At 55.2% G+C, this 26869-nt stretch overlaps 1 protein-coding gene across 2 annotated transcripts; it reads right to left on the reverse strand.

The window, feature by feature from the left end:
- Nucleotides 1-4366: 4366 nt before the first annotated feature.
- CYGB (cytoglobin) lies at nucleotides 4367-23990 on the reverse strand. Of its 2 annotated transcripts, XM_017833078.1 has the most exons (4): nucleotides 23391-23990; nucleotides 13455-13686; nucleotides 12778-12906; nucleotides 4367-4799 (listed from the first exon to the last, which is right to left on the reverse strand). In XM_017833078.1, exons 1-4 carry the CDS (start codon nucleotides 23531-23533, stop codon nucleotides 4737-4739), a joined length of 567 nt encoding a protein of 188 aa, XP_017688567.1. In that variant the 5' UTR covers nucleotides 23534-23990; the 3' UTR covers nucleotides 4367-4736. The 2 variants fall into 2 exon arrangements, with proteins under 2 accessions (XP_017688567.1, XP_017688568.1); XM_017833079.1 differs by lacking the exon at nucleotides 4367-4799 and having other exon boundaries at nucleotides 7929-12906.
- Between the last annotated feature and the right edge of the window lie 2879 nt (nucleotides 23991-26869).

The raw sequence follows: 26869 nt of genomic DNA on the forward strand, positions 1-26869 counted from the left end.
GGCCTTTGCAGTTCCAAGGTATTGCTGAGGCCTCTATACAGGACAATATGCCCTGGATTTTGCCACACAATAAACTCTTGATTCACAAGTCGCAGCAGGTCTCAGGTGAGCACTTGACTGAGTTTACAACCACGACCAGGAATTTTATGCCTCGCTATCAAAAATTGCAATTTTCCTTTATATTTCTCTGACCCGCAAACCCACTGTGCTAAAAGTGTCCTCAGGTCCAGCTTGGAATCTCTGATGCCTAGTAGGGCATTGAGCTTGTGCTCCCAGCACCACTCCACCTTCCACTTCCATGGCTCAGCAAATCTGCTCCCGGTTCCTGGCAGAAAAAAGGGTGGGGAAAGCTTTTGGTTCCTGCCAGTTCCTTTGAAGTTGCGATTTGAAGCGGGTGGAGAAAGGGAGAGCCTGGCAGGTGCCAGGATGGGTGTCTGGGCATGGACACCCCAACATGGGCTGTGCCACGGGGTGGGTGAGTGCTCCCCATCCGTGACTCAGGGGTGAGGGAAGGGTGAGGTGGCGGTGGCAAGTGGGGACCTGTGCCAAGATGCCAGGCATGGACTTCTCCCTGTGTTTGGGAAGGGACAGAACAACTTTTGGGTGAGACAAACAAAGGCTGACAAAAAAACATCACTGCCGTGGCCCTGCCTGCGTCCTGCTCCAAGGTTGGTGTCCTGCGGGATGTGTCTTTCCAAGGAGGAAAAGCCCACAGAGGGAAAGAGAGGAGGGTGTCTGCCACCTGTGCCAGCCCTACTGAGCATTGGGCAATAAGGAAGCAAAAGAAATGGCTGAAAAAAACCCCAAGGGAGCAACGACAGGTTGTTGCGTCACTGCTGGGGAGATGCTCAGCAGAGCCCTTCCCTCTGTGGAGCAAACCACCCACAGCCTGGCCAGGAATGTTCTGGCTGGCCTGTCTCCAAAGGAAAGCAGGGAGGGGACACAGTGCTGTGCACCCTGGCGTTGGGAGACCATCCTGTGCAGGATGTTGGGAGCCCCGGTATTGATGTGCCAGGCCCAGGGCTGGGACATCTCAGCAAGAGAGTTTCCTCCTCCTTATGCCATGAAACCCCCCAGGGTGGGATCCGTCCCTGGCAGCCTGGGGCCAGGCGAGGTCCTGCTGCTCACTGCCCACCCAAGGCTCAAGGCAGGGGGCTGCTGCCAGGGCAGGTCCTGTCCTTGGGTATGGGGACACATTGCAGGACATCTGAGCAACATCAGGCTTCACCAGAAACCACAGCTAAGAAGGTTTTAGGGGATTTTAAAGATCAGGGGCCAGCTCAGCCCTGCTCCCCTCAGCCTTGGTATCCTGTAGCAGCAGAGCCTTACAGTCCCTTCCAATCCAAACCATTCCATGATTCTGTGATAATTCAGGGATGTTGAAGGAAGGCATTTGCTCCCATGGCAGCTGCAGTTTTTCCTGCCAAAGATGCTGGTACACAAACCTGGATGCCAGTGGGGCTGTGACATGTGACAACCGAGTTATCCTGCTTTGGGAGAGCTGGCAGAGCCGGGAGGCTGCTCCCTGGGGAAAAGGAGCCCTGCATCCCATGAGTTTGACCTTCCCTCTCGCCAGGCACCTCCAGCCCCGGCTGGGGGACACAGGTGAACAGTGTTATGGGATGTGCTGGATCTGGGTGTAACTGGGGAACGGCCTTTTGGGTGGGCCCCTGCCTGTGGAGGGGCTCCAGGAGCCTGGCATCAGCTCCAGTGACACAAGGGGACAAAAGATCCTGATTTTCACAACCTCGGAGTTCTGGTGTTGTGAAAACCCCACACTGCCATCCCAAGGCTGCAGTCCAAAGTTTCCTTGTTTTTCCAACTGCTTCCTAGAATGTCCAGGTTCTCCAGGATTTTTCCCCATTGTTGGCTCTTTACGAGTCCCACATCCAGGTGTGAAATCCCCCCAGTTGCTCCCACACACAGACAGATGGGTTTGGTTTGTGTCCCCACATCCCCTCATCCCCTGGTCCCTCAGGACACAACCTGGGGGAAAAGACCTGGGTGGAGTGGACGCATCTTGCCCCAGCCCTCGCCACCGGTTTGGCCCTCTCCGTGTCCCACTCTCACGCTGTCTTCCTCCCTCAGGGTTACAAAATGCCCGTCCCCGCTGCCACCATCCCCCGGGCCCCACTAGGAGCCAGCAGAGCCCCTGGCAGGCTGTGCCAGCGCCGGGTGCTGCAGCTGGATCCTGCTGTGCTGCCATTCCGGGTGTGAACGGCAGAGGCCAGGCCGTGGCCGCGCTCCGAGCGGGGTGGAAGCTGTTCCAGCAGCAGCAGAGTATGCTCAGCCTCTGCCATCGCTCAGCACTCTCTTCTCTTTCACCTCCATCCCACCAGTGTCTGCTGCCCCATCTCCGCTGGTGTCACAGCTGTCACCCCCGCCCAGCTCCCGAGGGACACGGGACACCCCGGGACCATCTGGTTCTTGGTGCTTCACGCAAAGACGGGAGAATTTTTTCCTGTCATGCAAACTGGGAACTCAGGTCTGGTTCTGTGAGGGCAGAGCACGTGGAAAAGCCCCTCCAAGCCTTTCCCACTGGCATCACAGTGTTGGCGGCAACGGTGCCACCCAGCTGTGTGGCAGATGGAGCTTGTCATGTCATTCTCGCCTGCCTGTCCCTGCTGCTCCTCTGCCCCAGCCATCGAGGGGCTGGGAGGTGGGGACCAGCATCCATCACCCACCAGTACGGTGCTCTGCAGCTGCCCTGAGCTTGGTCACCTTTGCAGACACAGGGATGCTCCTGCTCATCCCCGAGTCCACAGCCTGGGGAGCTGGGGGACCCCGATACCTGTCCTCAAAGGCACTGTCATCCTCAGAGCCTGACTGAGCCCCTCTCAGCACACAGACCCCTCCAGACACAGATATTAATGGGAAAATTTGTATTTTTACCCCTTTCAAGCACTGTTTCCTCCTGCTCTCCTGCCCTCCCTCCCTCCTCAGCCAGCCTGCAGTGGGAAAGCATTAAGGAATAAAACAATATCAAATGTAATCAAAGGCAGGCTGGTGGGAGTTTGTCTTCTGAAGTTTCCTCTTCTTTTATTGCTTTCTCAAAGAATAAGCATTTGGGAGGACTCTAGAGTGATTTAGTGGAGCAGGAAAGGGCAGAGGCTGAGAGCTGCCTGCTCCCTTTGATGGTCCAGCCTTGGGGATTTTCTGACCGGTCAGATGATAAGGCTGGGAAGAGCTTGACTTGATGGGAACCTGCTTCACCCCCCAGCACTGGGGTTGGGGTCAGCAGGAGCTGCTGGGACAGGGCTGGGGCAGAGGATGCTGCTGTGGAGGGGCGGACGGACCAAAGTGGGTGAATTCACAGCAATTCAGAGGAAATGGTGACCTTTGAGAAGCAATGTTCCTTGCCCACTGCTATTTATCCAGCATTCCCAGTGGCTCCTTCTGCCGAGCCTGACCCTGTGCTGGGCTCAGCGGATCCATGCCTGGCTGAGCAGATGCTGCAGTGTGGTGTTTACCAGCTTTCAGCTTTACAGAGGTTCCCTGCCTGCCACCAGTGCCGAGCCAAGCTGTATCCAGCAGCTGGTCTGGTGTGGGAAACAGAGCTCCATCAGCCCTGGTCTCTCTTGGCTGGGGAAGAGCTGGGGCCAAGGATGCTTCAGCACCTCTCGATGCAACATCCCAGGGCAGGTGGGGGCTTGGTGGAGAGCAAAGCTGGACTGCCAAAACAGGCGCTTCCCCAGCACACCGTCACCAGCACCCACCTCTCTGCTGGCACCCCATCTCTCCATAGGCACCCCAGTGCCTGCAGGCACAACACCTCTGCAGACACGCCAAACCTTCAGGCAGCCCTCTCTGTCATCACCCCAAACCCTCTGCCAGCCTCTGGTCCCAAAGTGAACCGTGACATGAGTGGGTTTTCACAGAATGGGGGACAACCACTGTCTCACTGACCCCCTACCCAGCCATCATCATCAGGATTATTTTTAAATCAGGTTCCCAAAGCTGACAGTACCATTTCCAGGACCTGCTTCCTGCCTTTTGCACTGTCTCATCACCTCCAGAGCCAGTGCAGATGTCACTCAGTGCTCTGGCAGGCACAGGCCATTAGATGTAGGTAGATATAAAATAGATTATTAAATCCTGAGTAAAAATATAATCTGCTGTTAGTGATGCACAGCTCTTGGCAGAGAGATGGGCTTTCCTAAGTTTAAAATAAACCAATTTACCTTCCCATGCACTGCTGGGCTTTTTGTCCAGCCAATCCTCTACCAAGAAATCAATAAAAATAAGTGAAAGTATTTGTGGTTATTTACTGAAATATCTAAAGAAAGTAAATGAAAACCACCCTATTGCTTAGAAAAGTACCCTCAAACCAAATCCCTCTGCTATATAAACATAAACCAAAGCAATGTGGCAGAGCCTGATGATTATTTTATTTTAGGAGCTGTTTGAAACATCAGCCTTGAAAAAACAGCGTCAGCGGGGCAGTTTTCTAAAGCCTTCCCTTAATGCAAATATACTTGTCAATTAATGAAAAGGGGTTTGTAATAAACAGCAGTAGATGTCCCACCTTTTTTGGGCTGGGAGTCCTCCCAGCAGCAAAGTCCTTGGGTGATCTCACGGTGTTTAGTGCGAGTACGGGAATATTCAATGGGAATGTGCTTTTTGGTGGTTTGCTCCCCAAGGAGAGGGCAGTGGGGGGATGGGAGTGTCCCCCCAGGCCAGTGCAAGTGGAGAGCAGAGGGGGTTCCCTCTCCCTGCATGGTGCCGGCTGTCGGGGCTCAGGTGTCCGGGAGCACCTCGGTGCCTTCGGCGCTGCTTCCTCCACCAGCGCCCGAGGGATCCTGCAAAACCAGAGGGTGATTGGGCTGGGCCGGGGGCTGCGGGCCATGGGCCCCACCAGCCGCAGTGTCCCTGTCACCGTGGGGCACGCGGGGCAAGCGTGGTTTGCCAGTCATCCCCCCTCCCTTGGGTCCCAGCCTTCCGCTCCAGGAGTCCTCCTCCTCCTCCTCCTCCTGTTCCTCTCCCCCACCCTCCCTCTGCCCCCGGCTTTGCTCTTTCTCTCAAGAGTGCCTGGGAGAAGAGAAACCTGGCTGTAAATTAACCGGGAGGATTTTTCAGTCTGAGATGTGCACTTCTCCCCCTCCCGCTCCCCCCTCCCGCAGCGCTGTTATTTCATCTCTCGGCTGCCAAACTCCCGGGAATTAATCCCGGCCGGCGCTGACAGCGTTTACATTCGGCGCTGCTCAGATAAACCATATCAGCCGGCGCAGCTGAAGAGGAGCCGGGCGCGGAAGGAAGGGCTGGCTCCTGCTCAGTGTCAGCCCCACCAGGCTGGGAGAATATTTTCCTGCCTTTTTTTTTCTTCTCCCTTCCCCTCTTCTCTCTTCTGAGCAAGGAACCACCAAAACCACCGCACTGGTGAGGGTGGCCATGGGTGTGTGTGTGTGTGTGTGTGTCATACAGAGAAGCCTGAAGCTCCTGGCTCTTATCTTGGTGCAGATAAAGGAGAGGAAAAAGGGACATGTCCTTCAAGCTGGTGGGAGCCTACAAGCTCTGTCTCTTGAGGCTTCTCACCCTGTGCCACCCAGCACACACAGGAGCACTTCTCACTACCAGCTCCTGTGGGACGGGGTTTAATAGGTTTTTAAATAGATATATTAATAACTGTAGTGCAGTTTTTGTATGTGCTCTTTTTTAATCCCTCCTTGCAGTCGTATTTCTGCCTGTCCCTCACGGTGACCTCCTGGCTCTCCCCTCTGCTGTCATGGGGGGCCAGCAGGACATGGACACAGGGTACAGATGTGCCACCTCTGATCCCACATCGGCACCAGGCTGGTAGAGCCATCGTTCCTCCAGCTTGTGGCAGGCACTGGGCAGGGAGCACTGGACCCTGTGGCCAGTGGTGTGGGGTGCAGGGTCTATCCCGGGGCTGGAGCATGAGAGACAGGCTGGGAGCACATCCCTTGCTATGCCTTCCCTATCAAATTCCTCTCTCCCTCCATCTCCCAGCCCATAAAACATCACTGGGGCCACGAAGGTGATTTCTCAGAGCTGGACCTCCACCAGCTCCCTTGGGCAAGGGAGAGCAGCTTCTCCAGGCTAGGATGCTTGGAAACAAGGTTGTTTTAGCACTCCACGGGCACAGGGCAGCCAGAGGGTGTGAGCCCATCACCCTGGTGCCTGGGCCAATTTTCCAGAGGGCTGTGAGCCTCAGCCTGCCACCCTGTCTCCTTTTCCACCAGCACTTGCAGAGCACTGGCATGGCCACGGGGTCCAGGTCACGGCACGATCGTCACAGCCACCCTGACGTGATGGGATCTGGGGGTAAATATTAGTATGAAGCAAAGGGCTGTGTACATATTTTTTCCCTGCAAGGTAATGCTGAAATTCCCGGCTCCTTTTCAACAAGCTGTTGGAAAAACCAGCCCCGTGTCAGCGCCCTCCAGGCCACTGCTGGTCCTGGCTAGTCTCAGCTCAGCATGCAAAGGTCTAAGAGCTTCAGGTCCCCACTGCAGCCTCCCCACTCCAGAGCAGGCCAGTCCTTTTGCCCGTGGTTTCCAGGCCGATGTTTCCCATCTGGAGCACAGCAGCATGCAGGCTTTGCTGACTGTTTTCTTCCGCCTGGAAGTGTATACAGGATGTGGCAGAGACTCCAAGGATGGCTTATTAATCACATGAACAACACCAAGTGGTTTTTCCCCCCCACAAAAAGAAGGCACAGTGGGAGAAGACAGATTGAACCAGGCAGTTATTCCTCTCCCCATGTGGGTTGGCCTCTGGTTTCCTCCTCCATGGCCATGACTGGTGAAGCTGTAGGGAAAGAAATAGGTTCTCCTTGCATGGGGACCCCAGTTGCTGTAGCATGGGGACGCCAGCTCAAGTGCCTGCCCATGCAAAATCTACTCCACCACGCGCAGGGCTGGAGAGCATCCCCATTGCCCTCAGCCCAACAGGAGACAAGTCACCATCAGGCTCCCCATGACCCTGGGCAGCCTCCAAGACACCAATCTCTGCTCTCCTCCCTCTCAGAACTCACTGATTCCCCCCTCAGTCTCAGTCCTAAACTGGGATTGCTCCCCTTAAAATTGCTTGTGGCCAGGTGCTGGTGCTTTCTGCCACCCTGGTGGGGTGGGTTTTCCCTTCCCTGAAAGCCTGTTCTGTTCTTGGAGTAAAGAGGAGCACGACAAACAGGATTGCTCGAATTTCTTTTCCAAGCCTTGTGTTCCAGGGAAATTAGGCTTATGGGATCATAGCACGCGTCTGTCTGTCTGTCCATCCATCCGTCCTCTGCCAACAACTTTGGAAAGGTTGGCCAGTGTCAACTGAATTTGACAGAGGTCTCATATACGTCATGGGCCTGTTTTGCAAACGAGGGAGCTGCAAAGACCCATGGGGGGAAACCACAACGTGACCCAACCGTGCTGGGATCCATCCCACTGCAACGTGATCCAACCACAGCGAGAGGCACCGGAGGAGCTGCAAGGGACAGAGATGTGGAAAATGGGGCTCCTGCTGCTCAGGGAGCTGTTTGTTATTTTTACAGGCTGAGAACTATCTCAGTGCACTATCTCAGTGCACAACCTCAGTGGTTGTGGTCATTGCATCTCGTGGCCATCAGCACACATTTTGGCCTGGCTGGGCTGGCAAAGGCACAGGAGCAGCTCCTGATCCAGGGAGAGACCCTGGAGGTTTGCACAACGTACCTGGAAGCCAAGTGAAGAGCCCAGAGGAGGAGCAGACCTTCCCCTTCTCACCTGTGCTGGTAAGATGCCTCCAGCCATCTCCCCCACCCTCGTTGCAGAGGACAGGGAAGGACACATCCCCTCCCTTTGCTGCTGCTTTCCAGCCACAAAGCTCCCTCACCATTCCCTCAGAGTTCGCAGGAACCCCCAGACCCGTCTGGCCAAGGGGCAGCCCCCCGACAACCCCTCGCCTTGCAGCCACCCCACCAGAAAGAAACCAAGCAGAGCTGGAGGGGGTTTGATTGATTTATCCACTGAAGATACAAGTTTCAGTTTAATAACACCATTTTGTCCGGTTACAAACATACTAAAAACCTACAAAAAGAAAAACAAGTTACACCCATCGTACACGGAACGGCCAAGTATAAAACCAGCACGGAAGCGCCGAGAAACACGAACATGAACAGTATCTGCAGCAGGAACAGGAAAGACACGGAGTTACATCAGACCACGCCAGCTCATGTCTGTGGGTCACGCTGGGACTGGTTAAGACATACTAACAATTAGAGACAACTTCAGCTATGGAAAATAATTAGCGCCGCAGCCTGTCGGAGAGGTCAGACCCAGGCGGGTAGTTTTATCCCTCCCTTTCCCTAAGTTGGTCCAAGGTTAGCACATGGGTTTCCCTCCCATCCATCTGTCTGGTTTCACTGGTGCTGGACCCAAGCAGCCCTCGCACCGGCATCTCTGCACCAGGGCAGCTTCCCCACGGCAAGGGGCAGGGAAGGCTGAGCTCTGGCACCAGAGTCCAGCCAGACAAAATCTGGTCCCCACTGAAGTCACTGGGCACCCCCCACAGAGTGGGAGACACTGGGATCCCCTTTACTGGGACAAAGTGGAGCGAAGTGGCAGGGATGCAAGAGGACTCCCGTGGGAGAGCCCGTGGCTCAGCTGCCTCGGGGATTTCTCTCACCACAAGAGAAGATGAGGGTGGTGGCACAAGGTCCCTAAGGGTTGTGGTGGTGCTGGGGTGTCTCTTCAGCTGTTCAGGTGCCTGTGGAGCTAAACGTGCCATGAATGTTGGCCACGGGGAGGGAGTGGATAGGGTGGACAGGATCTGTGCCCTGTTCCAACCCAGCACTTCCCATTCCCTCCAACACTCAACTCCCTCTGACCAAACATTGAACTTGGGATGGGGCGACAAAAGTTGGTTGATATGAGTGGGTGTTCCCAAAGAGAGCCAGGACAAGGTGCTTGGGGGGGGAAAACCTGCCCCAGGGACACCAAATCTCCCCTCACTCAGCATCCTTCTGCCTCTGGCAGGGGGCACAAAGGTTTTCCCATCCCAATCACAGGTCCAAGCCCAGCCCTGATGACAATGGCAATGTGCTGGCTGAGCCAGGGGTTGGACAGGGCTGGGGGACACAGGGATCCTCCCCAGGGCAGGAGAGAGAGCGGCATGTGCTGGCATCGTGCCCTGAGCCCCAACTTCTTACCTGTGAATTTTGGGGGAAGGACTTTGCAAGTTGGTCCCTACCTGCCACCACCAAGGAGAGCAAAACTGAACCTAAAGTGCCCTAAGCTCAGCCTAAGAGTGCCAGGAGGTGAAACACCAAGCCCCAGAGAGTAAGACCTGAAGGAAAGGGGGGATAAGGGGGTCCCCAGTCAGCTGTGGAGGGTTCAGGGATGGGGGGTGGATGGGGCTGGCAGTAACAGGGAACGACTGTGCGTGTGCGTGTGTGTGTGTGTGTGTGTGTGTGTGCTGGAGAGCCACGCACAGAGCCAGGACCCGGCCTCCCTTTCTGCTCTTCCACTCGGCATTTATCAGCCCTGTCACTCTGGAATGGTATTTTTTATTTTTCCTTTTTCTGTTCATTTTCATCTCTCCCCGGATGAGAATTTTCCCCGGTTTAAGCAATACCTCCTCTGCTGCGGGCGGCAAAGAGGGGGCGTTCGCTTTATCTCCATCTCCTCCCCCCCGGAGCTTTGCCCTGGCTGCCCTCCTGCTTCATGTTACTTCCTACGAAACTGGTAAAAATAAACATGTTTTTGTTTGCATCTATTGGACTGGCCTGCAATTTGGCTGATGGGGGGGCAGGGGGGAGGGCGCTCCTCGAGGGACAGCAGCTGCACACATCTGGATTTGCTTTAGGAAAACGTTCCTGGAAAAAAACCCTCAAGCTCAGCACACACATGCGTGGGCACACGAGGCCGTGGGTCAGGTTTTTTTCTGGAGATGTAAAAAAAGAAAGGAGAAACCAAGTGGGAGGACCTCCCTGCTGCTCCCCCAAAACCAAGGCACTCGGGTGGGTCAGGTACAAACATGGGGACTTTCCAGCCACCCCAAAGTGGCTTCCCTGTGGACTGGGAGCCCAGTTTTGGTCATGGGAAGGGAGGGGAAGGGCTTGCACTGCAAAAATAAAATTCCCACCTGGACGATATTAACCTTGAAGGTTAATGTGCAAATTTTGTCTGAAGATGAAACATCCCTCTACAGAAACACCCCTGGCCCAGCATCCGCAGAGCACAGGGAGTACATGAACTCATCAAAAACATGTGCTGCTGGCCTCAAGGTTTTGGCAGGAACCAGGGAAGCTGTGCTCGTGAGAGTCCTCTGATGTGCACACACACAAATAGAATCTAACAGTCTTGTCCAAGCAAATGCTCTCCAGTCCTGCACTGGAGCAAAGTCAATGCTGAACGGGCTTTTCCCATCCATTCCTGACCTGGGCAGCAGCAGCTGCTTGAAGGTTGCCTTCACTGACATGAGGGATGAGCAGCTGCTTTGACACTGATGGGAGCCAGAGGCAGCAGCTGCTGGCACCTTCACCAGTGCAGGCTGGTGGGCTGAATTTTGGGGGTGTTGGCTCTCAATGACAGCCCACCTCACGAGCAAAGGCAGCATCACCTGTCACCCCGTGCCTTCCTTTTTCAACCCCCTTGACCTCACACCCTGCCATGCCACGGACTGCTGTGCCCTGAGCCATTACTTCCACCCAATGGACACCCAGGATGTGCCATCACTCCAGGTGCCATTGCTCCATCAGTTTTACTGTGGGATGTAGGAAGGAAAGAACTGCAAGGCCAGATTGGCTGTAGTGACATTATTGAAGCCCTGGAGCTATTCTGGGACTAACTCTGCTCCTGTGGCTCTGCAGGAAGGCAAGGGAACACTGGGGAATGCAGCCAAGAGGTTTAGAGCCTTCTCCAAATCCACTTTGCCCAGAGCTGGGGCACTGGGTGATGGCACAAACTCCTGGCTGCATCCAACAGAGCCCTCCAAGGAGGGGCACATTCACCCAGACACACCTGCCCTGCTGCTCTGAGCAGCAGTCCTGGGTTTTGCTCCCCAGCCACGGGCAGTGCTGACACCTTGGCACAATGGAAAGGGCAGGGCTGGGGTCCGTGTCCCCACGGCAGGGGGATGTCCCCAAGGTGGCCGTGGGGATCCCAGTAGGAACCATGGGCTCTCTGCCTATCCAGCTGGCATCCAGGAGAGGAGCTGGTCTCTCTCAGGAAGCTGCCAGCTCTCCAGGACAAGTAGTGGAGTGAGGCCAGAGGAAATCTTGGAAGGGAACCCCCTTCCACTTCAACAGATAACATTGTCCTTAGTGCTAGAGCTCTAAAAATAAGAGACCTTTAGGGAAATACTGGATGACAAGGATTCCAAAGCTTCCCAGCACATCTGACACATCCTCAACCCTTTGCCAATCAGTTCCCAGAAATCCTATAAATCCAACCACTCGTGGGCAGGAGGCAACGGGGCTGCTCCTCCTCCCTTTTCCTGTAACCGCAGGGGAAACTGAGGCACAAACCAAGCAGACTCACCCGGAGGCCCAGCAGGAGTTGGTGTTGGAGGCAGGATGAGTGCTGCGAGCCCTGCAACCACTTTTTGGGGGGTGGGGGAGAAGCCTTTGTCAGGCACAGACAGGAGCACTGCCGTCCCCGGGCGGGGGACACAGCTCCTGCATGGGCTGATTTCTACCAGGCACTTTATTTGAAGGAACCCAGTTTCACCACGAGGGCAGGAATATGTAAATATACAACAAGTTATTTATTAATTTTAACAGAGAAGGGACCTTTCTTCACACCTAGAAATCCCTCCTGCTGTGTCCATACCGTCTTTCCCCTCCTGATCACAGCCCAAACCCCCCTTCTCACCATGCAGGGCAGAGCTGGACAGACAGACCTACACACACCAGCTCCCAGGGCAATGGCACAACATGTGCCACCCAAGCTCATCCTCAGGGAGCTGAAGGGCAGTGGGTGGACTCACCAGCTCCCTACATATGACACAGGGATCCCACCTACACACCATGCTCCGAGCCACGAGGGGAGGCAGCCCAAAGGCATCCCCCTCCTTCCCCACTCTCTCACGCTGCAGGAGCACATCTCTCCCTCCCCCTCACTCCCTCCAGCCCCAGGAGGGTTTGCAGCAGCCAGCCAAGGAGAGGGACTGTGGGTGATGGGAGAGGTGACAGCTGCAGCCAGCCCAGAGTGCAGGGTGACTGCAGCCAGCCCAGAGTGCAGGGTGACGGGCACCGAGAGCGCTGTGGGCACAGCTGTCAGCTCTGCCACCCTACCAGGGGACACACAAAGTGCAAAGCAAAGCGTTTTCGGTGCCAGCTGGGCAGCTGGACGTCTCCATAAGCACTGTGCCCCCCAAAGCCGGGCCTAACCCAGGGGCTTTGCATGGAAAATGAGGGTTGTGTTGTTCATCATCGAATGGGGCGGCAGCGCTTGTGCAAGGGACTTTTGAGATGGCGCAAGTGAGGTGCAGAATTTGGGAGGTGGTGGTGGACAGGCCAGGACAGTAAGATGGAGCCAACAACCAGTGCTCTCCCCTCACCCTCTGCATCCCCTTCCAGCGTCCCCTGCAACTGCTTCACCCCGACCCACCCACACCCTTCGTGGTTCTATAGGTTTTTTTGGCTTATTTCTTTTGTTTTTAAACCCCATGGAGATCAAATTGTGACTTGGCAGCTGACAGAGCTGGCCCTACCAGGCTCCCCAGACTGAGCAAAGATCTTGAGAAGAGACCAGAGTGAAGTCCTGGGGTGAGTGAAGCCCTCCCTGCCCCTCGCCTGGCCCCGCTGGCCGCTCACAGGGTGGCAGTGGGGTACTGAGCCCAGCCCACCTCCTTGTACGCCGCCGTCACGTGGGTGTAGATGAGGGTCTTCATCTTGGTCCAGGCACCGTGAGCCTCTGGGGTGAAGTCGTTGGGATATTCCTCAGCAATGACCTCCAGCAGGACACCAGTGAGTTTCTGGAAGGAGGAGGACAGCAAGGGGTTAATAACTCTGCAGGGAGAAGCTAACAGCACATTTTGCTTTTTCCTAGGGAAAGTCATGGAATCCTCCTGCTGATTTCTGGGAATGAGACCTTCTGTGGGACAGACGGATGTCCTGTTGACACTCCTGGGAACAGACAGGGCAGGTAACCAGAGACCAAGGCATGGTGGGGTGCCCCAGTTTGGGCACCTCAGATTACTTAGTCCTGACTATAATGCTTGATTTCTAAAAGAAGGGACACACAGCCACGAACACGCTGGTAGGGCTGCAAGCAGGACACAGGTAGGCAGGATCCCCTGGGCAGGGGAAGGTATTGGATGCTCCAGTGACTGTGTGTGGGAAGGGTGGTCTGCATGGGACAGTGTCACAGTGGGACACTCCAGCCACGTGAGGAGCAACCCCCACATCCAGCCAAGCTCCTCGGGGCAAGGACAGGCAGCACCAGCTCCCCACAGCTCCCTCTCTCCTGCCCTCTTCCTAATTTCTAAAGCACCCCAAAGATTACTTTGGTCCAACCCTTTACCTTAAAGTAGATGGGCTCCACTTTGTGCTTGAGGGCATGGGCTTTGCCCACCAGGGCCAGGACGGAGGAGACCTTTTCGGAGTCATTGAGGTTCTCCACCACAGTGTTGATGGCCCCCATGACCCGCCGGGCATGCTTACGCAGCTGCAAGCTCCTCTCCATCTCCAGGGGGTCCTCCATGTGCTTGAACTGGCTGAAGTACTGCTTGGCCGAGGGGAAGTTCACAAAAAACCTTCAAGAAAGAATCGACACGAAATACCATCAGGAGGGCGGGAGCAGGCTGAGGGGTTAAAGCAAAGCACGGAGTGGTGAAGCCACCTCCTGCATCTGACACAGCCAGGGCTGGTTTTCCTGCTGAATTCCCCAGAATTCAGCTGCCTGAAAACCAGCAGGTTGATGCCTTTCTCCCAAACCTTCCCCATCTGCTACATGGGCATCACAGCTGGGTATTCATCTACAAAGCAGAGGCAAGACTGAGTTCTTGATGCCCAGAGATTCCACCCAGGTGCCAGATGCTGTATTCGTGCCCACATACATCAAAACATGCCTCAGAGAGCTGCAGATGAGCTTGAAAACCTCTCTTTATCTCAGCCAGCCTCTCCCTGCCCCTCTTCCTCAGTCTCACAGCAGCTTCCTGGCCCCATGGGCTTTATTCCTGTATTGCCACCCCAAACAGTTTCCCCCTACTCAGGTTATCCCCAGCTTTCACAGATCAGTCTCCTGCTGCATCTCAGCCCTGAGCTCACATTGTTGCTTATCTGTGCCAGGAGACATTTCCCCCAGCACAAGGACACCCCAAACCAGCCCCTCAGAGGGGGACTGGGGACTCTCTTTTCTACAAGATTAAATCAACCCCACCTAAATGCAGCTGAAAGAAGTTAAGGTGTGGTTGCAGCTGATGTGCTCCCCTGGGAGGTGGAGGGCTGGAGGGGGCTGGAGGCTGAAAGGGACAAGGTGACAGGGTGCAGGGATGCCAACACCACCCATGCCAGCAGTGCAGCTGGTCGCTCTCGACAGCTGGGGCTGACACTTGAGTCACATTAACCACCCCCTTCCACCCAATTTATGCAAAAGAAAACCACGTCAGTGTTTGCTCCCTGCTTTCACCCAGCTCTCTCCCTCCTACTGGGCTCTCCCTGCCTCCTGGACCAGAGGAGGATGCTCAGAAAGTGGCAGAGGGCTCCCAAGCTGTCCCCCATCATGCCTGGGTCCAGACAGACTCCCTCTCTAGCCCCCTTCCTAAGCACCATTCCAAACCATGTGAACCTGAACCCATCCCACCGCTTTTTCCAACCATCACTACTTCCCTCCAGAACCAGGTGGGATCCTCTTCCCCACTCACCACTCCATGAATAATCACAATATTGAGTACCAGGCTCCTTACCACTCTGCTATCCTCTTTTTTCCCCCCCTCCCTTCCTTCCCCCGCTCCCTTGGCTTGTGAAAGCTTGGGGGCATTGCCAAGGAAGCAGAGTGAAGCAGTGCCTGGAGTGCACCACCACTTCTGTTGCTTCCCAAGGCATCTGGGATTCATCAGATGGCCCAAAATAGGTATTGGAGGTGTGAAGAGTGTGTGGTGGAAAGGAGGGGGGGAGGAAGGAAGGTGGAAGGAAGGGGGAGACAAGGTGTTGCTTTTAAAACTCAGAAGGGACCCATGACAAAACTCCCCTTGTTATTGTGCAGCCTCCTGCCCCTAGCAAAGCTCCTCCTGACACATCTGGTCCCCGCTGGGAGAAATCATTCCCAGGCCTGGCTGTCTCCGGCTCCTGTCACCACAGAGATGCTCAGCCAGGCTCTTTCAGCAGAAGGGGAACAGCAAGGGGAACAACTGACCCCTGCATTACCAGGAATCTCAGCATGTCCCTGCCAAGAGAAGAACCAAAAAGGAGCCACTGGGATCACCACCTCCACCTCTCCCCACATTTGGCCAGATACGCCAGAGGCAAAGATTGATTAAACCCCCAAAAGTCCCCAACCTGGGTGAGACCAGGCCAGTGAAGGATGCAAATATTTGGTTTCCAACCTTTCCCCACTTCACAGACCTCAAGGTGATGCCCCCATGGGAGCTGAGCCCAGCAGCTTTCCCAAGGGACCTGCCATCAGGAGGGCACTGGTGCTGGAGGATGTAAAACCAGCAAACCCTCAGCTCATGTGCTCCATCCTGGGTCTGCTGGCTGTCTTTGGTGGAGAACTGAAACAGAGGAGCCCAAGCCATCTTTCCTTCAAGTTGAAAAGCAAATCCATGGCCGGCCAGACCTGCAGCCACCTCTCCTTGGAGAGGAGCAGGCGCCTGAGGCAAGAACCTCTGGCTTCGGGCAAATGTTTGAGCTGTCGAAGCATGAAGAAGAGGGAGGGAGGCTCAGTCAGGGTTAGTTGTTAATAAACAGAGAAGATTAATTTAACACAAAGGTTAAATATAACTAGAGGAAAGGAAGGGGAAAAAAAAGTAAGAAATAAAATAACTCAAACAATGGCGAGTTAGAAGAGGTGTCAGTTGGGGTTTTTCCATCTACAGAACATTTTGAGAGTTCAAACATCGCAGGCTCTGCAATTTTGTTGGATCATTATGCATGTGTGTGTGTGGTTTGGGCTCTTTTTCTTCATCAGAGTCATTAAAAAGATGATATTTACCATTGCATATCACACAAAATGATGATTGATAGGAACCAGATGCCTGCATACCGATCTCATTAAATTTCTTTTTAAGCGATTCCATTCTGCACCCGCTAATTTGTACTCTGTGAGCTACATCTGGACCCAGCGGACAGGATGTCAGGATTGCTTTTCCTCTCTCTTTTGCCCTTTTAACAACTTTAAGGACACAACCATTCCCAGTAGCAGAGCCAAAGGAAATAATTAAGGTGCAAACACACTGCAGTTACTGGAAACCTGTTTTCTGTTAGGGAGGAGATGCCACTTCTCCTCCCATCTCCCCCATCTTCCTCCCTCTCCCCAGACCGTGAAGAGCAAACCCTGCACAGAGGAAATCTCCAAGCCCAGCCACCTCTTTCCTTCCCCAGCTAGACAGAGGATACACGGGTGCTATTCACTCAGTCCCCCCAAGCACCTAAACCCTTAATGCTTCACTTACCCTGTTTGTAAACTGAGAGGGAAAATGCTACTGAGCCCTCAGAGCTGCTGGGAGGCTTCAGCTGAACCCCCAGCCAGCACTTGGAGACTGCTTTTTTCTAGATTTCCATAGAATAATTTAGGTTGGAAGAGGCCTTTAAGATCACCGAGCCCAACTCTCAACCCAGCACTGCCGAGCCCACCACCAAAACACGTCCCCAAGTGCCACAGCCACGTATCTTTTAAATCCCTCCAGGGTTGGTGACTCAACCTATCGATGCTTTCATGTTTTCTCTCGCCTCGTCCCTCTACGTGGGAGAAGCTCTAAGGCAGCCTGGAGCCTCTCCCCGTCCCTTTTCAAACCTCTCCCTCTGCTCGGGTGCCTACAAAGCAGCTGATAATGGGTAGGCAGGTGGTGTGTGATGCTGCTATTTATTATGCCGAGGGCTGTCTCACCGCTTCGCCTGCACGTTCCCCCTGCTCCTCCCAGCCACCTGTAGTCTATCATCCATCTTCAGGCTGGGGCAAGGGTGCTCTCAGCGTTTACAGCTCCCAGCCTAAGGTGAGAAAGGTCTCAGACGTGTCAATGCCACAGCCCAGCAAGACAGAAAAAGGGGAAGCAAATAGGAGTGAGAAGGGGATGGTGCCTGCTTGCTCCTGTGTCCTCTCTCTGAAAGCTCACAGACAGGTGGAGGTGGTGGTGGGCAACGTCTCCAGCTCTGGCACAGGAGGGCTGGAGGGAAAAGGGCCAAGCCCCCCATCCACACACTGATACTAAATTCAACTTCTTCTGCAGCTGAGGGAGAAGAGCTGTAGCTGGCCTTCCTCCAGGTGAAGCCCACATCCCGCTGCACAGCCTTGGGAGCAGAATCCAGCACAACACTGAGGTTTGCTCAGAGGCTGTAATGCCCCCCTGCCCAAGGGCAGAGGGACCAGGACACCCCAGGGAGGCTGGGAGTGGACCCAGCAGCAAAGATGTCATCAAATACATTTGGGCATGAGCTATCAACCCCCAAGGACATGTCCTGCTCACTTGTGTGCACAACTCACACCTCCAAGTCCTCATGGTTGCTGTCTTCCCCTACCACTTATGTAGATTCAGCCCAAAGCTTCTTGGCTGCATGGACGAACCTTTAGGGCAGGGGTAAGGACAGCTTTCATCAGTAAATGAATTAATAGCTCCAAAGTGGCTTTCCCACACACCTCTGCCTTCCTACTTCCCTTGCAATCCCTATTGCTCAGTGCTTTCATGCACAGCATCCTCCTCAGACCCTCTACATTTGTGTCCCTGTCTCTCTCCACTGCTAAACCATTGTCCCTGCCCACTGGATGCAAGCAACACACAAGGATGGAACACATCAGGCTCCTCCACCCCACCACCAGCACCTCCCCCTGCACCCAGCATCCTTCCTACAGCCCTACGAGGCCCAGCAGGGTCTATGGGTGTCAGGAAACAATGTGAAAACAAGATTCTTGCCTCCCAGGCAAACACACAGTGAGGATGGAGCTTTCTGGAGCTGGGCTGCAAGTCCCTGACCCCCAGGGACTGCAGAGGGGTTTGGAGCTGGAAGAAACCCCCTGGCCAGGTAGAGAGGGGAGTGACAAAAACTCACAAGGATGTGGTTTGTGTGCTGGGCCCCACCATCCGTCCAGCAAAATCGGGAACCCGTGTTTTGCCGGTGTCCACCACCACAGTCTACAATCCGATGCTCCCAGGGGGATTTCCAGCAGCCCCGGCTCAGCGCTCGCCCCCGGCGCCGTGCTCCAGCAGGATCGCCAGCCAGCCGGCACTCTGCGTTCCCCAGCCGCGCTCAGCGCCTGCCAGCCTGCCGAGGGCTGTCCTGACATTTCCCTGCCTTTAATGAGCCCTGAAACTCCGCAGGCGGGCGCTCGCCCAGCCGCGTCCGGGTGCAGCCCCGCTCCGCTGCTGCTGCAGCCTCATTAACGGAGCGGGTTGGCAGAGCGGAGACTTGGCCCTCGCCGCCTGCTCTGGAGGAGGGATTGTCAGGGCTGGTACCAGCGCATCCAGCATGTCCTTAGCCACAGACAGGGAAACCGTCCGGGGAAACCGCTCATCCCCCGTGCCTTTGCTTCCCTTGGACAGGGACGTCCTCGCAGCTCTCGGCGGGTCAAGTGGGATCTTTCTACCCCCGTGTGGTTCACAAGCAATGCAAGGGCAGCCCTGGGACAGGGGACATGGGAAAGGCTCTTCTTGGGTCACCCTGAGAGCTGCTGACAGCCTTCAGGCTGTGTCTGGGGCAGGATGTGCCACAGGGATCTCCCCAGGCCACCTTGGCCGTGAGGCAGGTGAAAGGGCTGCGATCAGAGAGATGACGCAGTCATAGGAAAAGGGGCTGTTTCAAGACTGACCTTATTAAACCCACACTCACCCCTTCACCACTCATGGAAAGGTGTTGGGTTGGGAAATGTTCCTCGTGCATGTCCTTGCCAGCAGAGCAGTGTCCTGCTGCTTTGTGGCTCTCCCTGTCCCTGGAAAAACATCTCCCCAGCTTGACCACAGTGACTTGTGAGCATGGGACAAGCCATGGGACAGGGACATTGCTGATGGTCCTTTCACTGGGCCCTTTTCAAAGCGAGATATTGCATCTCTCTGAGCTGCTCTGCTCTGAAATGTGCCCTTCAACAGCCAGGAATGGAGCCCTATAGACGCCTCCACAAAACACATGTTGGCTTTGGGGTAGCTGCAAAATCATTTCTTTAAATGCCATTTTTGCGTGGATTCAACCCATATTTTTTAGATTCAGCTAAAAAAAAAAAAAGTTTTCTGCATTGCCAGACCCATTACTCAGACTTTTTCCTATTTTAACCTAAAACTTCCAATAATGTCTGGCATCCAAGGACTGCTTTCATATTTCAAAGCTCTTTGCAAACTGTCTGAATCCAGGTGTGTTTGCTCAGGCTAAGCAGACCCAGACTGTCGAAATCCAGGGGCCTGATCCTGCACTGACAAACCTTTTGCTTTCCCTCCTACACCTCCTGAGGGGGAAAGAGCACGTCAGAAGTGATGGAGAAGGTAACAACGTTGGAAATTCAGAAAGCTGATGGGTCTGGAGTGGAAATGCAGGGAACAGTGACAGAGAAGCAGAGGTGGCACAGCCTGTGGTGGCTGTGGCAGGTTGCGTCGCCTGCTCTTGGTGCAGCATTAACATTTGGTACAGATTTTCCTGGGATCTAATAGAAACTATTCCTGGGTTTTATGCCCCGATGGGATCCATAAAGTTTTGTGGTCCCACATCTGTGACCGTGGTACGTGTGTGTGGGTGTGGGAGCGAATGTGCGTGTGCTGGTCGGGACAGGCTGTGGTTTTAGCCCTGGAGTCCTGGGCTTAGTCAGGGTCTGCAAAGGACTGAGGGTGCCAATCCCTCACTGATGCTCCCCCACGGGTGCTCCCAGACTCTGTGGCCACGGAGGGCTGAGCCACCTGGGTGTGCATCCCCCAGCCCAGTCTCAGAGTGTGGGGTTACAGGCAATCAATCACTGGGAGGGAAAAGGGTGACCTTTGGGGGTGATGGCCACGTGCTGGGGGGGCTCCTGCACTGCACAGCAAGGGCTAATGCAGGTGCTAGAGGGGCTGAGGGCTGCCCTGCTCCCCTGGCACACTTGGGCTCCCCACTGTGAGCTCTGGAGGGAGAGCGGTTCAAGAAGGACTGATTCCTAAATTACAGATGGGGAAACTGAGGTACAGCAACGAGCCTGGGGACATGGGGAGGCTATGGGCGAGCTGCAGCCAAGGGCTCCCATCTGTGCCAGCCAGCATGCCCACTTGGGAGTGACCCAGCCAGTACACATGGCCCTGGATGAGCAGCTCCAGGCTCCAGCTGCAGCTCCAGAGCCAGCTCCAGCTCCAGCAAGGGTTAAGGCAGCTGTGAGAAGGAGCTGCAGAGGCCCCTGAGCTCCCAGGGAGGAAGATGAGCGAGGCAAGGAGACTGTGCTTCCTCCGGCTGGAGGCTCCCCACTGAGGAAATTGTCAATTAGCGACATAGTTTTAACCACAGAGCGCAGATTCCCAGGATCCGGTGGCTGCTCAGCCGTATTCCCCATTATTTGTGTTTGTGTCCCCCAGGACCCCAGAGCCCTGTGAGATCAGGGACCCACCATGCTGGGGGCAGGACCCCAGGGGTTTGCTGTGGCTTCAAGCACTAACAGCAGCCACGGGGGATGGGAACACGATGCCCAGCTCTGAGCCTCAGTTTCCCCATTGGCAAAGCATGGAAGGGCTGGGGGTGGAGGGGTGGGATGCTGGTCGAGGCAGAGGGAGCTGGGCTGGGTTTCTGCAGGATGCCAGCACTGCAGCCCTGCCTTTTGCAGGGGCATTGATGCCTCCCTGCCTCCACTCTTGGGGCACAGGATCAGACCCCAGATTAATGTCAACTTTTTATGTCCAGAAAAGTAATTCCTTGCCCTAAGCAGCTCTGAAGGGATGGAGAGGGGATGGAGCAGGAAAGCATGGAGAGACCCTCTGCCACCAGATACAGTCAATTCCCTGGTCACAACACCAAGAACAGGAGTGCTGATAGATTTACATGCTTTCACTGCTCTGCACGTGGGGGTTGCACCAAATGGGGCACCACAGCCGTGCATCCCCCTCCCCTCTCCCTGACCACACCTGTGCACATCCCTTTCTGCCTCAGTTTCCCCAGCAAGATGGGGAGGAACAGCGGCCCAGCACTGGTGAAGCAGGGAGGCTGACTGGGCAGCGCTCAGCCCCCAGCACGTCGTGTGGGTGCCCACCCAAAGTCTGCCGGCCAGGTCACCTCCCACCAACCCCCACCAGTGTCTGCCCACTGCCCCCTCCCCAGCCCCGACCTCTGGAGCTGCTGAATCATGTCTTGGGAAGTGGCTGCCGCCGGCCCGCGCCGCCCGTGCTCCCGGCGGCCTCCACGCATGACCCACTTCTCCCGGCAGCTGATGCCATCTGGGAAAGGCAGCCGGGAGAGCAGCAGCCACCAGTGCTCCAGCCCTGGCCAGGGCTGCCCTGCTTTTGCCCGGCACGTGCTTCCCCAGGCAGCTCAGGTGGAGCCTGTCGGAGCTCACAGGGCAGCAGCACGAAACCCTCGTTGGGGACAGGGTGTGTGACCAGGGGGACAGCTCAGCCGCTGTGGCCGTGGCACAGGGATGCAGGCAGGTGTGCTGCTCCAACCAGTGCTGCTGGAGAGGACGGCACCGCTTCCAAATTACATCACTGTCCCCGGGGACATGCACTGAAAGTCCAGACCTCACTTACAGCATCCAAGGGAAGCTCTGGCTGAGGGAGCAGGTGGCAGGTTTAGCTGGGATGTGCCAGGGCACGTGCCATGACTAAGGATGTAAAGGCTCCCAAGGAGCTGGGGTTCACCCTAGGAGGCAGCTCTGTCCTGCCCTGTTGTCACAGCAGGGGAAAACCTTCACCTCAGTGCCACAACTATGCCTGGAATAAAAGAACAACCAACTGGACGAAAAACTTCTACTGGGAAAGTTTGAGTCAGGGCCAGAGCTTGGCCACATGGTCCCTGCTGCCACAACTCAATGCCCCTCATGCCCAATGTCATTTTGGAATCTGCAAAGGGGTCTTGGTAGAAAAACCCCATTGCAGTGCTGGCAGCAAGCGTGAAGGGAAATCAGCTCTGCTTACCAGCATGACCAGGGAGGCTCCACTCCCTGCAGACCCTACAGGCTTGGGGCATCAGCTCACAGGCTATTGGAAAACTTTGGAATGATTATCAGTAAACAGCAAATCCATCCAAGGAGTTTTCCAAGCACCCAGAGTCCCCTACTGCAGAAGCGAAATGGGAAGGACACAAACCAGTCTCCCATTTCCAAACTGGGGTGCCTGGCATTGGGTCCAGGTGGGAGCCTGACCAGGGACATCCCAGCATTACTGATCCCTGGGATGAATGGTGGGAGCTTTGGCTCTCTGGACAGTATCTCTGCTGTTTAGCAAGAGGTCAATATAGGCATCTTGTCTGCCCCTCTCCTCATCCTGCCTATCCTCTTTTCCCCTCTTAAATAAGGGAAACAGCCTGCTGGTGCTGCACCCCACTGACACCCCAAAGTCACAGAGTCCATGTGACCCTGTGGGATTCCTGCTTGATGCTTTCCTGGGGTACCAGGACATGGTTGCACCTGCAGACAACACAGGAACCCCCACCTGCCTCTGCTCCCCACCTCAAGAGCATCTTCCTTGTTCTGGTTTCAGGTACAGACCTGAGACTTGGAGCTGCCCGTCTGTGCTGCACAGCCCCACGCCATTGGGCGATGCTCTGCACCCCGATCCCAGGACTGCAGGGTCCCTGTCCCCCCACAGCCCCCATCTCCTGCCTGTGCCCCCCACGCCCCCCTTCCACGGCCAACTTCAGTGCCCTCCTTCCCGCCGACGCTGCCGCCGGAGGGACAGATGGTGCCCTCGGAGACACACCTGCTTGGGTTTTATCTTGGCTCCCAACTTGCATTATTTCACCCGCCAGCCTGCTACGTACCCGTGCCATCCGCACGCAGCTCACCGGGGGGGTGTAAAAACCCAGACCCCCAACCCACCCAAACCCGGCGCTGAGCTCCCCCCGCCTCCGCCGCCCCCCCAGCCCTGTCCACAGGGTAAGGTGACCTTTGCATGGAAGCAGCTTCCCCCAAAGTCCCCGGCAAGGCTGCCCCCTCTCCCCCCGCCGCCGCCACCCAGCTCAAAGGTGTGGGAATCCGAGGAGCGCTGTGAAACCCTCCCTGCTCTCCCAGGCAGTGAATACACCCAGCCAGCTCCCCACTCACTGTCATTCATCTCTGCTCAGTTCTATATATTGTTCTGCCTCTTCCTCAGCTATAAAGAGATTTAGTTGGATTTGCTGCTTCCTTTTTTTCGGTTTGTTTTTTAAATACCTGATGAGTATGGAGACCCCAACGTCCTCGCAGTTTGCATATACTCTGCTCCATATCTCTTGAATAACCTTTTTTTCTGCGTCTGAGATCTCTTCACTTCTTTCCCATCTCTCAATCTCCATTTCTCCCTGGACTTTCTCCATGAAAAACAGCCGGCAGGATCCTCCGGGAAGCCAGGAGGAGATAAAGAGAGATGTGTGTGAGCGGGTATATCCTGCGAGAGGAGACAAGGTGTTTGCTCGGCGGCCGTGCGGGTGCTGGCGGCTCTGCGATGTGTGGATGTGTATGAGTGTGTGTGTGTGTGTGTGTGTGTGTGAGCTCGGCTGCCTGTCGGCGTGTTTATATATGTAATTTAAAAAATATCCCGGAGGTATGATGCGTGCAGTCAGATCTCAGATCTCCCAGTGCTGTCCATGGCTGTAGTTAGCTTCAGCTCGCCTCGGATGTGTGTGGCTGACTGATGAGGAACTGCCTAAAAGTAAAATATTCAAAGGCATTGCAAGACCAGCCTCTTCACCAATGTGTGAACGTGAGCTCACTTTCTCCCTCTCTCCTCCTCTCTCCCACTCCTCCCTCCTTCTCTCTTTTTTTTTTTTTTTCCTCCACGAAAGGGAGGGATGAGAGCGATGTTCTGGGCAACATCAGGACGGTGCTGGCGGGGGGAGGTAGGGCTGGAAGTTTTTTTTCCAGCCCTTTGTAAACAGCTCAGAGGAAATTCAGAATCCAAAGTGCTGAGTTAAAGTTAGCCCGACCTCTGGCTGCTCCAAGTTCTGCCTCGGTTCTCCTCTTTGCCCTCTCTGATTTTGCAGGAGGTGATGTTTGGAAGGACAGACCCACACTCCCCTCTGATTCTTGGGGCGAGAGGGGAACACAAGGCACCCCCACTGTGAGCATCTCTTTGCCCCCCAAAAGAGATTGTGGTCGGTCCCATAGGGACTTTTTCAATGCCGAGAATTTGCTCTCCCTTCTCGTGGCAGGACCCAACTGAAAGGGATCTGGAGTTAAGACACTTGTGAAATGAAGGTATTACTGTCGTTCTGCGATTGCACTGCTCCTGGCAGTGCCTTGTCAGGGAACACCTCCACTCCAGGCTTCCCGCCGCCTTCGTGGGTGTGCTTTTGGGCTGTTTTTTACCCAAATGCCATCTCCAGCTCCTTGGCAATCCGGCATATTAAACCCGCAGCACAGTCCATTTGCACAGCGAGCAGGAAAATCCTACGGAGGCTTGTAATAACCGGCAGTCCCCCAGAGGGGGATCAGAGACAAGGGAAGCAGCGGGTGAGCGCAGCCGCCTCCCGCACCCGCTGCGCACCCTCGCAGGGCAGACAGGCAGACGGACGGACAGACGGGCTGCGGGTGTGCTCTGACACCCGAGCAGGCAGGCTGGGGGGTGGCTGAGCCCCTTGGGGATCTGGAGCTTTGTTATTGCAGATCTGTCGAGGCTTTTTGCCTTGTATTTCTCCTCCAAACCATCCCTGGCCACCTCCCCGTTAGCAGCCGCCAGACTGGCGGTGTCAGCAAATTTGCTCTTGCAGAGCTAATGAGAGCTGGTGGAGAACACGCCGCCCGCAGATCCCCCACTGTGGGTCCCCCCGTGAATATGTGCTGGGACAGACCAGGAGCCCCAGGCACCCGTGAACCCCTCGGCTCAAGTACAAAGCTCAGATGGGAGCTGCCAAAACCACCGGTGCGACAACACAGCAGCGTGGCAAATCTGACCCGGCCAGAGGTCGGGAATTTTTCAATAACACCATCACCAGCTGCTGAATCATCAGATTTTCACCAAGTTTTTGGATTTGCCTTCTGCCCATTGGCCACTGGGATTAGTGTCCATGAGCCTCTGCTCAAACACTAACTGCAGTGTCCCCAGGTGGTCACCATGCAGCAGAGAAACCCCTCTGGTCCAAGGATGGCATGGCCAAGCTTATTGCCTGCCCTTGAAGTGCAGTGGAAGAGGTGCTTTAGACTTAGCTTAAACACAGAGAGACCCAGCTTAAAACCAGAGCAAAAGAGCAATGCAGGGCAAGCACTTTCAAAAAGGGGAAACGACCAAATTCTGACCAATATGAACAGTGGGGCAATAATCTAAGTGGAGCACTGCTTATCACTTGCTGTGTGTTTAAAGAAAAGGACTCTTTGAAGCTTTTGTACCTGGTGTCCTCATCCACACTGGCACCTGGTTCCATGGTGAGCCTGGGCACAGTGGGTGCATTGCTTTGCTCCCTGGCACCAGGAGTTGAAGGGTCTCTGCTCAAGAGTCTCCATTTAGAAATATTAAAATATTAGAAAAATTAGAAAAGTAAGTGAGAAGTCCCCCAGCCTCTTCCAGATTTCTGCCTCCCTCTCTGGGGTCATCACTTCTGGCCCTGGCAGGAGCCCAGCCCTGTTCCCATGTGCCATCCCGCTCCGCAAAGAGGAGAGGGAGAGTAAAGTGGTGGTGATGCTCTGCTGACTCAAAATCCCAAACGATCCCAACAGCCCTTCACTTCTGTGTTTTGTCCCAGACATGGGACATAAATCAGGGGAGGAGTGCAGGCACACTCTGTCACGTGCCTGCTGCCTGTTTCCATGGTTTCCCGCGAGTGTTGCTCTCAAGGGCTCGGGGTTAGGAGGTGACTTGCTCCAGAAGGAGAAAGATGCTGCCTTGATACCATTGCAGCCTGCTGTCCCAGAAGGGATCTCAGCACAGTGCCTGCTGCCAAGGCAGGGAAGTCTGGGGCCATGGGGTTCAGGGTGGGGGACAGACAACCTGGTCCCCATGGCCAGCAGGAGGCTGGATCAGCCTGGGTGCTCCGTATTGAAGAAATTGCTCCATCTCTCTCAGATCCCAGTTCAACACCCTGATCCCTCTCGCCTCACCAGTTGAGCATTGCAGCCCTCCTGCTTTCCACCTCCAACTCATATGGACCTGTCCCCACAATGAGGTGACACTGTGGTGCCCTGTCCTTCCTGAGCCTGAGTCTGCGTCTCCCGGAGCTTCTGCACAACAGGGAGAGATCAAAACCATCCTCCACCCTGGCTGCAGAGGGTGGGGATGGATTTCCAGGCCCTCCAAGCCTCTGCTTGTGGTGTATCATGTTCCTGCGGGGTCTGTACCTGCCTGCCCACGGCTTCTCCCACTCCCCCTGTGCCCTCCCACATTGCCTCTCCTCCTCCCGTGTGCTGGGTGCAATGAGAAATGTACTTGGCTCCCGATCCTCGAGTGGGAGGTGAAGGCAAAAAATCCCAAGACTTCAGCTCCACAGCGTGTGGGATGTGGATGATGGCAGATCCCCACCCTTGACTCCTCCACTGTCTCTGGGGTGAAGGCAAACACCCGAAATCCAGACCCTCGGGGCTGAGCCCACCTTCTTTCATGCCTGGGTTCAGCCTCAAGATTTGGTTCCTGGAGAAAAGTGGGTGACTTCTTGTGGCCCCTGCAATGTCAGCTCCCTGGGACCTTTGGACACTCACCATTAGTTGGGGTGGCCCTGGGAAGA

This window comes from Lepidothrix coronata, unplaced genomic scaffold (genome assembly GCF_001604755.1).
Source record: "Lepidothrix coronata isolate B3197 unplaced genomic scaffold, Lepidothrix_coronata-1.0 Scaffold210, whole genome shotgun sequence".
Lineage (NCBI taxonomy): Eukaryota > Metazoa > Chordata > Aves > Passeriformes > Pipridae > Lepidothrix > Lepidothrix coronata.